The 12,542-nt window shown below is 40.5% G+C and overlaps 1 protein-coding gene across 6 annotated transcripts in view; it reads right to left on the bottom strand.

Moving 5' to 3' along the window:
- Positions 1–12,542, bottom strand: part of LOC102682811 (kazrin) — a 618,046-nt gene that overhangs the window by 357,298 nt on the left and 248,206 nt on the right. For 5 of the 6 annotated variants that reach the window (XM_015336776.2, XM_069184014.1, XM_015336780.2 and 2 more), the window contains one exon: positions 1,006–1,189. In XM_015336776.2, coding sequence (XP_015192262.2) covers positions 1,006–1,189 — 184 coding nt within the window. Of the gene's footprint in view, positions 1–1,005; positions 1,190–1,363; positions 1,511–12,542 lie in introns of those variants that run through there. The other variant, XM_069184016.1, reaches the window with a different exon arrangement.

The following is a 12,542-nucleotide window of genomic DNA, read 5'->3' as shown; positions in this document are numbered from 1 at the left end:
CTAGCAGAAAAAATAAAATTTTACACAAGACAGGCACAAGGCAAAAAGTTGCCACTCTGCTTTCAGAACATTTTCTGAAGGAACATGGGGGACACTTGTTAGATTGCAACAAAACATCACCCAACACCCCAGGGGTTAAACATCATTCCAAAGAGACAAGACAGGGGAAAAGGAAAAGGACCTAGATCCCAACAACAGTTTAAAACCAGAGATAATCTCCCAGCTGGAGAGCTCTCTGCACACCTGGATAGGCTTGCAGCAGGGGCTTCATCCTGCTACAGAAGCCCAGGCCATTCAGCAATGGCAGCAAAGGCAACTAAAACAGACTTGCTTGTCACTGGTTCACTGCAGAGAGACAGACAACACTCATTCATATGCTGGGGGCTCCCCGAGAGACAGCAAATCCTACAGTGCCAGCCCCCCACACTCCTGCCCTCCAGCAAACACTGCCATCACAGTAACACACAGCCTTGAGGAAAAGCAGTAGGAACAGAAGATCAGCAAGGGGACTGGAGAGATAGAAATGAAAAGAAAATGTGCCACGCTGCCTTAGCCCTAAAACTAAATCCCATCCACTGCCGAAGCAGAGCACAGCGACAGCAGAAACTTGCTGCAGTACAGCCTGCGATTCCCAGATCTCACATAGCTTACTAGCCTGAAATCATTAACACTCCCGCTTCTGAAAGCACCAGAGAGGAGAGTGAGAGAGAGCAGCACTGGAACAGAAAACAGCCAGATTGAATGACAAGGAAAAGCCTTCTTTACCAATCAGCCACCTCCTTGCTCTCTCTCATTCCTCTCCTCAGTTCAGCGGGTTAATCATTAAACAACAAATGAACTTTATGGAAAAAAAGACATCAAAGCTGGGGGGGCTAAAAATCTGCCACCATTCATACTTTCCACAAGAATAAACACTTGCACACAACAGCCCCCTGGCATACAACAGACCAGAGACACTTTGCACTACACACAGCTGGAGCACATTGCTGGACAAACTCCTCTTACCGTGGCTGTTCTGTTGATTGTTCTCCATGACAGGGGGCTCGTTGGCGCCCAGCTCTGCCAGCCTCCTGCTGGTTGCCGACAGCTCAGAACGCAGGTTGGTCACTTCCTGACTGGCAGACTGAATGGCCCCATCGATCCGGTGAGCCAGTTGTTTGTTGTCGTCCATCATTTTAAGAATTTTGGCCTGGGGAGGGAATCCACAGAAGGCAGCATGGTGTCAGGTGCACCAGAAAGAAGCAGAAGCTAAAAGTGCCTCTTTTTATCTTTGTACTATGTACAGTAGAAAATCCACAAAGCTCCTTTTTCTTTTTCTTCCCGAAGCAAAGCCTGTGCTGCTGAATAATTAGGTGCCCTCTACCTGTTGTGTGTTAAGTCCATGTGCGAGTACGCCTGTCTCTGTGCGCGTGTGTGAGACACAGTCAGTAAAGGAATGAGAAGCAGGTCTCTCCCCCTGCAAAATGTGCTTGCTGCCGCTGCTCGCTAAAGGACACAGAGCATTGAGAGATGACAAGAACCCTTTTAAATGGAGCCTACCATCTACTGAAATAAAGCAGGGGGAGGGGGCTGAGGCTGGGAAGCACTGCTCTTTGAGCTCTAAAACCGCTGGTCTATGTGTGGAAATGCTCCTGTCTCTGTGCCAACTTCATAATTGCCAGATTTTAATATCTGCTGACGATCCTTTCTCTTGAAGATAAGAAAAAAAAATTCTTTAACTATTCCCCACCCCTCCTCCCACTCTTTGACTCCCCGTGCTTGGATCTAATGTTGATCCCTGTGACAAACTCCTGTCCAGCGCTCCTCTCTCTGTGTGCCTTCATTACTTATTCAGTGCTTTGTCCCTGGATAGCTCTTCCTCACGTGGGAGGGGAGGGAAGGGGGATGGCTCAAACTGGCAGGGAGTGAAAACATTTTTAAAGTGGATTACAAAACTTTCCAGAGAAGAAAAGAAAGTTTGCACAGCAGCCTTGTGTTGAAGAATGATGCGATCCTGCTGGGCAAAGACAAGCACAGCAGTGCAGCAGAAACAAGAGATGTGAGATGGAGACACAGCGACTGGCCATTAGCCAAGCTAAGGCAACTCACTATAAAGGTTTCAAACGAACTACAAAAAACACAGCACCACAAGCTATGGGGTTAGTGGAAAAGAGTCAAAAGATAAGAACAGTTAGCAATATACTGTTATACAACAACAAAACCCTCTTACTGTCAGATCTTCTTTAATACTGTAGATGAACACTAACGTGTGCTTGCTTATTACTGCAGAGTGTGTACTGTGGTGCTCCTGAGCCTGTCAGTGGGGAGAAACAGCTCCCCATTATGAGACAATATGTGGTATTACTGAGGAATGAGCAGCCAGGCAGGAGACTGCAGACATGATTAGTACACACACATTTTTAATTCTGCATTGCAGGACTGTGCTTCATACTGTATACCCACTACAGGTTATACCATGTTATACCATTTGATGGTCATGTGTTATTGAAAAAAATAATACTTTTGTTGTTTAATACTAATGTATTTTTTTAAGTGTAAACAGTAAATACAGTTTAAATAAACAAAACCTCAGTTAATAATCACATTTCCTACACTGTGGGACCTGAGTGTCAAAAATCAAAGGTTGTCAACTAACCAAATTTACCACGATATTAACCAGTGTAAATATTCCTAATAGTATTCCTATTCCTAAATCCTTATGAGAGCACAACAAATAATAAAAATTACACATCTAAATGATCTTATGTTCCCAAGATAGACAAAAGAGTTTGTTTTATTCCATACAGGATTTCCAAGTGTTCCATCAAATTTAACACTAATAAGTAAGATTCATTGCTTAGTGCATAGGAGACCTGGAGCCAGGATGAGAGCTAGAAACAGACCATCCATGGTACTCATCATCTCGAGTGTCCAGGAGCTCCAAGACAGAAGGAACAAAAGGACAGAGCCCTGTCAGGGGTCCGCTTTGGAATATTCAGCTCACCAGTGCCCTGTTTCTCTGGCCAGGACTCTGCAGACTTGTGTAGCAGTACACCTAGTCGAACACCAACTAGCTTTAGATGCAACGGGAAAACTATGGGAGCTTTCTGTATGTGTGCAACATAATACTAATGCTTACAGTAAGTGACCAAACTGGAGAAATACCCAGAACTCATATTTCTTCTACAAACTCTGTATTAAAGTCTAGTAAATTCTTCAGAATATAATAATAATAATAATAAACTTTATTTTATATAGCGCCTTTAAAGGTGGCTTCTCAAAGCGCTTTACAGGATGACAATAACAATAAATAAGAAGACTACAACAATAAATAAGAAAATTTCACAAGACAGGACACAATTATAATTACAACAATACAACAATAACAATAGAGGAGACCGTGGAAGATGGTATTAAGAAGAGCAGAGGGGTGAAGAATGGAACCAGTTAAGTAAAGGCTTTTCTGAAAAGGAGGGTTTTGAGTCTGGATTTGAAGGAGTTTAGAGAAGGTGACTCTCTAATATCCTTGGGCAAGGAGTTCCAGAGCTTGGGGGCATAGCAGGAGAAGGCCCTGTCGCCCATACAATGTAGACGGGCTTGGGGGACAGTAAGGAGGGCAGAATTTGAAGAGCGGAGGTTGCGAGGTGGGGAGTAGGGCGATAAAAGTTCAGACAGGTATTGAGGTGCCAAGCCATGTAAAGCCTTGTAGGTGAGCATGAGGATTTTAAAGTCTACGCGGAATTTGACCGGAAGCCAGTGCAAGGACTCCAGGATAGGAGTAATGTGAACACTTGCACTAGATCTGGTCAGGATTCTGGCTGCTGAATTTTGGACATACTGCAGCTTGTTCAGAGTAGATTTAGATACCCCAGGGAGCAGAGCATTGCAGTAGTCAATTCGAGAGAATACAAATATGTTGATCAGCTTTTCAGCCACAGTTAATGATAGCATAGGGCGTAGTCTTGCGATATTTCTAAGGTGAAAAAAAGATGTTTTGACAGTATGCTGTACATGTGGGTCGAATGTTAAGCCAGAATCGAATATAACCCCAAGGTTTTTCAATTTTGATTGGAGCTCAAGTACAGAGCCATCTACAGACAGGGTTACAGGACTGGCTTTACGAAGTTGATGGGGGGTACCAATAAGCATGACTTCAGTCTTGTCACAGTTAAGATGAAGGAAGTTTTGAGTCATCCAAATTTTTATGTCAGAGATGCAATTAGATAGAATAGAGACAGCCACATCAGTGTCGGGTTTGGTATGGATGTATATTTGAGTATCGTCAGCGTAAAAATGAAAGCTGAGGCCATGTGATCTTAAAAGCTGACCAAGTGGGAACATGTAAATGCTGAAGAGCAAGGGGCCCAGTATTGAGCCCTGAGGGACACCAGACTTGACAAGACCAATTTCAGACCTGTACCCATTGAGAGAGACAAAGTGACAGCGATCAGTGAGGTAAGACTTAAACCATTTGAGGGCAGTGTCAGAGACTCCAAACACAGTCTCGAGACGAGAAAGCAAGATGTAAAATCTAGACTATGTTACAAAATTCCATATTAACATTTAATATTAAGTCAATTTAAAAAAATGTACGGTAGGGAAACAGATTAAATTAAGTAATTGTTTCACTAACATGTAATGCACAAGTGCCACCTATGTATTGTCTTTGGCCAGTGAAGAGCACACATCGTGCTGCGATGGCATACCTCTAAAGCAGTAAAGAGGTTATTTTTTTATATATATAAATATATATAAATAGTATAAATATAGACTATGTATTGTGCATACTAGTGTTATTATATCCTGTATTTAAACACATCTGCTCACAGGGCAATGCTCTTTCTCTGTTGTATTTAAACAATGCACAGCACTATGCAACTCCATTCTGTGTCCTGACAGGATCATTACACAAACTGTTCATCCTCCACACAGCCGGCCTGTGCATTCACTTCATTTGTTTTTATTGTTTTAAATTTGGGCGGTGCTAAAACTGTCAACTGAACATGTCCAAACCCATCCATCCATTTTCTAACTGCTTTATCCAATACAGGGTCGAGAGGGAGCTGGTGCCTATCCCAGTAGGCAACAGGCACAAGGTAGGGTACAGCCTGGACAGGACACCAGCCAACTGTAGGGTGTGTGTGCCACAGACACACAAACTCACGCCAGAGCCCATTTTCCCAGAAGCCAATTAACATATTAACATGTTTTTAGGCTGTGGGAGAAAACTGTAGCACCCAGAGGATACCCACACAAACATAGGAAGAACATACAAACGCCAAGCAGACAGAACCCCAGCAATTGAACCCCAGGACTCCAGTGCTGTGAGCCAGAAATGCAAACCACTGCACCACCGTGCTGCACACATGACCAAGCCTTCCTGGTAAAATGAGCACAGCAGAAGAGAAGGAAAGTGCTCTGCCGAATGGCACATCTTTACTTGAACATCAGCATCGTCGACATTAAGGCTGAGTATAACACTGATGCTCCTAAAGCCTGTATCTTCAATGGCATATCTGAGGTGCTTCCCATTCTAATTTACAACACAGTGTTTAATTTTAATCATTATAATTCCTTGCACATCTGGACACTCCACTCAAAGCGCTTGACAGGTAATAGGGACTCCTCTCCATTACCTCCAAACTTTTTAATCAGTCCAGCGAGGAGCAATCAAAGACATTCCATGCCTTAAAGGAACGTCAGTAACTTACTATATTTTAAGAACGTTTTAATAAGTAACAGTGCACAACTTTCAACCACATTTTACTCTGTAAACACTACAGTACACTTCCATTAACCATCTGTACTTCAGTACACTAGTAACAATCATTGTGATACCCAGCGGCAGGGAACAACACCAGACCTTTATAGTCTTTAACAGAGAGGACTACTAGATGACCTGATCCATATGTTCAAAATTCTCAAATGCACTGACAAAGTAAACAAAGTGGACTTCTTCAAAATGAACTGTGAAACACAGAGGACACGAGTGGCAACTACAGAAGTGTATTTAAAATGGATAACATTAGACATGTCTTTACCCAAAGGGTTGTGTGAGTATGCGAACGAACGATTCTTGGAATAATAAGGGACTAACTACCAAACGTGATGAATGGCCTTTGTCGTTTGTAGCCTTTTGAATACAGATGCTAGTGATGCCAAATCTCCTGAGGGCTTTAAGAGCTTAAAATACCTTGAATTTACTTTGACAGTAAAAAAAAACCCACCAACAACAAAGGAAATTTAAACTTCGAATTGTAAATATACATTTTTAGCGCTTGCTAAGTATCATGAGGATAAAATTATTTCGCAAAAATAAGAATCTAAATTACGAAATTCCAAGTTGTTCTTTATTTTCTTTATTAATCCACATATCAATTTTCAATCTTGCCTGTTGTCTGGATCACAAATAAAATCTTAAAATCCTCGCCGTTGACATTCGATCGAGATTGTGCTTATATGTTCTTAAAAATAAAATATTTATTGAACAAACGTTTCTCAAAAAAAAAACTGACACAGTACCTAAGACTGGGTAATTAATTGGGGCTACTCCAATTATCGAGATTATTTGAATATAGCGGCATTCTGTTTGATATTCGAGTACTTGCATTAATGCATTTATATACAGTAAATTAAATATTGTATAATGAACCACACGCCACGTTACGCGTTACTTTCACCAGTGTGAGTTTCAATTCTATACTTTCTTTAGCTGTGGGAAAGATGTAGTACTTACCTTCGGTGTTAATGTTAAACCTGTTTTGAAGTTGTTTAAATCCACTATAAAACAGCTGTAGCTACTGTATATAGTTGTTATAGCACTGCCGTTTTGCTAGTCGATAAATAATTCCTTATTTACCAAACTGTAATACCTAAAGGAAATACCTTCGCTTATTGTTTCTGGATTTACTGTAATGAAACATGTTTTATAAACTTTTACGCGACACCCACTGATAGGCTACTTTTTAATGTGTTTGATCAATTACGTCTATGCTACAGTTTATGCAACTGTGGTTTATTCATAAAAATACATGGGCACACAATTTTAAAATTGATTTTTAAACGCAATAGAATTGCATATTGAAAGAAACATCCTGCACTGTAATATTGCAATTACGGTAACGGGGCTGTGCAGGGAGCGCGCGGTAAGGGACCATCAATAAAATACGTTCTTAGACCTTTTATAAATTCTTTTGTACATCCTTTGCCATGTCTACTATGTTTGTTAGTCATCTGCAAATGTAACAAATGTACAACTTATAACAGAATCTCAATTAATAATCTCAAATAGGAACGGAAGTGGTCTTAATACAGATTCCTGCGAAGTTCTGTTAATTATACCTCCAGTTTTAACAGACGCTCCTTATACTGTATGTATTCTGTTTACTATCCATTCACCATATCTTAATCCAAGTACTGTACATGTATTTTTTTGATGGGCTACTGCCTGCAATGTGAGTTAGGATCTCTCCTTTAGAATGTGAGTACCGTTCAGCTAATTCTCTGATGTATTACTAAATATCATTTCTATAATCTTAATATGTAATGCAAATAAGAATAATTGGTCTGCAATTAATTGGTTTTGTTTTATCACCCTTCTTATGGATGAGGTCTACTGTAGTAATCTTTCAGTCAAAGGGTACTAGCCCCATATTGAGTGATTGCTGGAATAGGTGTATTAATGACATATGAATAATATTTCATGTTTCCTTATAGCCCTGGAGATTTGTTTATCTAAAGCTCTTCTAGTACCTGTAACACTTCTGTCTCTTCCATGTAAAACTAAATAGTAAAGACATTTGTCTTTCCTCAGCCTGAAGCAAATTGTCACTTTCTTGCTTGATGAAGACCTGAGTGAAATATTAATTTAATACATCAGTCATACTCCTTTCCTGGTCTAAAACTTTACTTAATTTTCTACTGGTTTGTGCTACTGTTTCATCTCTTTCCAATACAGTATGTACCATTATACAGTATGGGAACAAGTAATAGGTTTATTCCATGCTGAAAAGAGAAGAAAGGACAACATGCCAAAATGATGTTTCTCTTTTTTTATCTTTTCAGCATGGAATACAGTAAACTTATTACTTGTTCCTCTGCAGCCTACGCATGCTGACACAGCTACCTACCTGTACTACTATTACACAGTACATATATATGCCTACAATATTAGAAGATGGCTGCTTCTGGGCACACAAGACAAATTCTTCAACTTGACTGCTGCAAGTCTAATGAACCATTAATTATTAATTCAAGTTTATCTTTATGGCACATTAGGCCCCAGATTTAAACTTTTTTGAGTGATTATGAGTAACCCTATGGACAGAGGAGGGCACGGTTATGGTAACTCACCCTTGGGTCCTCAGATCAATATGTAGAAGGGTGCATTAGCTTTCTGCTTTCAGCCACTAACTCTCCGATGCCAAGTCAGGAAAAGCTTGAAGATGTGAAGTGTGAAGCTGAAAATGTGAGCAGAACACCTCAGCTCTTAATTTCTATTTGACGGGTGCAAGCCTTAACTTTAGCTCAGATTGCCAGACAAATACCCCGTTAGTTATGGGAACCTTATACTGTAAGTTATATTTGATTAGAGTGATTTTAGTTCAACAGCAAATTATTAAATCATTTTAATTAGGTCATTCCAGTCTGTAATAAAAGATAAGAAAATCTTTGTTTCAGGATTTTTATGTTATAGCTATAGGAGTCCCATCGATGGACAGGCTGGACAACACAGTGGAAGAGCTGAAGCGCAGTGACCACAGACTGGGCTCTTAGCTCTCTCTCTCTCACGGACTAAAATAACTTTTAAACTTTTAAACAAACTGCAGTGGAACTAACTTGCCATAATAGCTGTTATCCTGTTGCACAGTAAACGTGTACAGCCTGCAAGTTCTCACTTCACCAAGACGGAGAAGACTACAAGCCTACTGTACATTTGCGATTTTTGTAAGAAAATGCATTTTTACAAATATTTTAAAATATAAATTAGGGGTGGGGAAAAAATAGATTCTTAGATGCATCTCTTTTGTACGATTCTGCGTCGATGCACAAAACTCTATAATCGATCTTTTATTTATTTTTTAATATGCACAGTACTAAATTTTTCCGATAAAAACAATACAACGTAAAGGACAAATAGAGAAAATAATATTGGTTTCGTTTGTTGGGCTTAAGATGAAACTACTAGCTTGGTGAAACGTAAAGACGTATATGTTAACAATGCGCCATGCTTACATTTGAACTAAACTAAGCTACCCGGTTTGTGAAGATGGACAAACTACGGCCTGCAGCCTCCACTTGGAAAGCCACCGTATGGGCACATTTTGGATTTTATTAAGTAAAAGGTAAAAATGAACTGGATAAGAGCCATGCAGTGTGTGTGCAAGCTGTATCATACCGAGATAAAATATTTCGGGAATACAACGAACATGCGAAATCATATTTCACGTTTCCATCCGGAGTCGGAGGAAAAACGGCCTGTTCTTGTTGCTGCAGAACAGAGAACCCTCGAACAAGTGTCGAAGCTTCCACATACTATAGTTCGGAAAGGGCGAAGCGAATCACCAGGTCTATAGCAAGTTTTAACGCAAAAGATTTGCGCCCCTACGCCGTTGTTAAAAACCCGGGCTTTCGCTTAATGCTGCAAACACTGGAGCCGAGGTACTGTACAACATATCGTCTCGGCGAGAGTTGTCTCCATTGCAGGGGTAGAGTTACAGCACAGCACACTTAGACCAGAGCATGTAGACCAGCTCCTGTTCTTACATATTCCAGCATTCACCAGCTAAACATATTGCAATGTTGCACTTCCACGCAATATTATGATTTCATTGTGGCCTATTATTTCGTTTCTCAATTTTCTATTGTTTTATATGATGTTACAGAAAATATTGTTTTGTATGAGAGGTTCTAGAGATATGTATTTATTTTGTATGAAAGCCATTCTTGATTTTCACACTACACACTACAAAACATATTTCTGTTGGGGGTGGTGGTGGGGGGGGGGGGGTTCTATGCCTGTTGTTTATCTAACAGGAAGATTTGGTTTGAAAATAAATGTATAAATAGGGCAACCTTTATGTCAAGTGATTCAGGACATGCTGAAGTCCATGTTAATTTAAACCAAGGATGCTACTACAGGCACATATTTCTTTCTGTTGTTTACTCTACAGTGCTGGAAAATATGATGACACATGTAACCTGCCAGTTGGCTCATTTCCATTTGTTACTATATTGGTTCAATAAAAGATAATGAAAATAAATTCAGCCGAGTATGTTGCATTTTCTACAGGTATGTTTCAAAAGCAGCAAGTAGTTACACAGCAAGACAAAAAATCATTGTATAGGAAAAAAATTGAAATGCATCGAGAAACTATAATTGCATTGTGGCACCCTGAATCGAAATCAAATCAAATTGGGAGGTGCCTAGAGATTCCCACCCCTAATATAAAGATAAATGTATCAAGCGAGAATAAAATACATCATATAGTCTTAAAGAAATACATTATCATATACAGTAGTAGTTCAGGTGGGTAGCTGCGTCAGCATGCGTAGGCTGCAAAGGAACAAGTAATAGGTTTATTCCATGCTGAAAAAAAGAAGAAAGAGAACACAAGGTTTCGGCCGTGGAGCCTTCTTCAGGTGTGAGAGAGACAGGGCAATAGGCAAGTTCGGAAAACCATCTTTGAGAACACAGACGGAGAGATAGAGTGGTCGTGGCCGTCAGAGGTGAAATGAGAAACAATGGGTTTGGAGAGATCTTTAATCTTCACATTTCCTTCCTGTTTCTCCAATGTAGATGGCTGGGCATTTACTGCAAGAGATACAGTAAATAAGGTTGCTGGAGGTACAAGATGCGGTCTGGGTGATCCGGAATTGTCCTGAGGGGCCTTGAATGAGTGTGGTGGTGGCTGTGTACTTGCAGGTGATACAGCGAGCTCTGTTGCAAGGGAAAGTACCTGGTGTGGATGGTTCTCAAAGACGGTTTTGTGAACTCATACATCAGAAAGACCACCGAAACTAAAATTATTCTGCAGCTAGGATCACACATTCTCCCTTCCCTTAATGACAGACTACTGTTCTTTTAAATTTTCTCCATTCATTGGAAGTTTCATTTCAGACCTCTCTGCACCCATTCTAACTTCACACCTCTTGATTGGCCTCTATTTCTGTCCCCTGCTCCCGCCTCTCACTCCTCCTCCCTCCCAACCTTTGTTCTCCCGCTACTTTACCTTTGCCTACTGTCCTGTCTCTCCCACACCTGAAGAAGGCTCCACGGCCGAAACGTTGTGTTCTCTTTCTTCTTTTTATCAGCATGGAATAAACCTATTACTTGTTCCTTATCATATACAGTACATCAAAATGTGTGAATTCCAAAGATTATTAGGGTGCTGTTTGGGATCACTAAGCAGGGAAAGCCCGCAGCTATCGATCTGCCCTGGTAGTTCATAGCATTTGATCCTGACGGAGGACTTTAAAACCCAGTTTTTGGAATGTCATGATAGGTCTTGTGATAATCAGCAATGGAGCAAGTTTAGTCACAAAGAAAGAGCCACTGCTGTGCATGGCCCTGGTCTGTGCAGCAGTGTCAAGAGAGGTAGTTTCCAAACATCGATGTACAAAGCGAAGCCCCACTATGAGTTGATCTTGAGATCTCAGACCACCATTTTCAAAGAGCCGGGCTGCTGGAGCTGTATGCATTATTGTCATTGTCACGATGAAAACCGAACACCACAAAGTGTCCTCTGTACTTATAAGTAATTCTTCAATATGTTTTGTACTTTCTGTGTCTTTTCTATTATTCTGCAAGATACACACAAGTTCTTTATTAGTGCTTACAGGAAGGAACCCGCTACATCCCCTGCAGTGCAGCAGTGCAGCAGTGTCCTGAGAGACATGTGCCAGCTGCTCTGCATCTGCAGCCACTCTGGGCACCTTCTGGTCTGGCATTGTAAAGGAGAAGTCAGTCTTAATACACTTATCCATTTAAATAAATAATAAAAAACTGGGAGGAAGTAAGAAAGTGCCTCACCATTTGAAGTAATGGGGGATTTTAGGGATGTCAGATTGTTTAAACCTGGAGTGGAATTTACCCAGGACTTCTTGATTAACACCCCTACTCTTACAGTCACTGAAGTGATGTAGAATCTTTAATGACTATGTATCTTCGATGTAAGATCTGAAAGCTGGAGCTCAAAGGACATTGTAGGGTAAGCATACCTGGGCATTGGCTTGGTAACTTTGAACTAAAAGAAAGAGTGCCACCTACTCGTCACCAACAGTACTTAAAAGTTTGTGGGAAAACAAAGCACACAAACAAGTTTCAGTACCCCTTCCCATCTCCCCTCAAAAAAGTGCCTTTTTTTGCCTAGTACACACTTACATACAACAGGCCCTTTCACTGTTTAAGTGGGAAATACAGAAGGGTAAGCAGCTATAAGATTACAATCAAGGATTTGCTGTCACAGCTGTAGAGAAGATCAGATCTTGCTGGTTTGTTTAAATAAAGGATTTGACTCTTGAAATTTGAAGAGGGAAGCAACAAGAATTCATCATAATGAAAG

Source organism: Lepisosteus oculatus, chromosome 25, assembly GCF_040954835.1.
Source record: "Lepisosteus oculatus isolate fLepOcu1 chromosome 25, fLepOcu1.hap2, whole genome shotgun sequence".
Taxonomy (NCBI): Eukaryota; Metazoa; Chordata; class Actinopteri; order Semionotiformes; family Lepisosteidae; genus Lepisosteus; species Lepisosteus oculatus.
The sequence above is the reverse complement of the archived record's forward strand: the minus strand, read 5'-3'. Positions and strand labels throughout refer to the sequence as shown.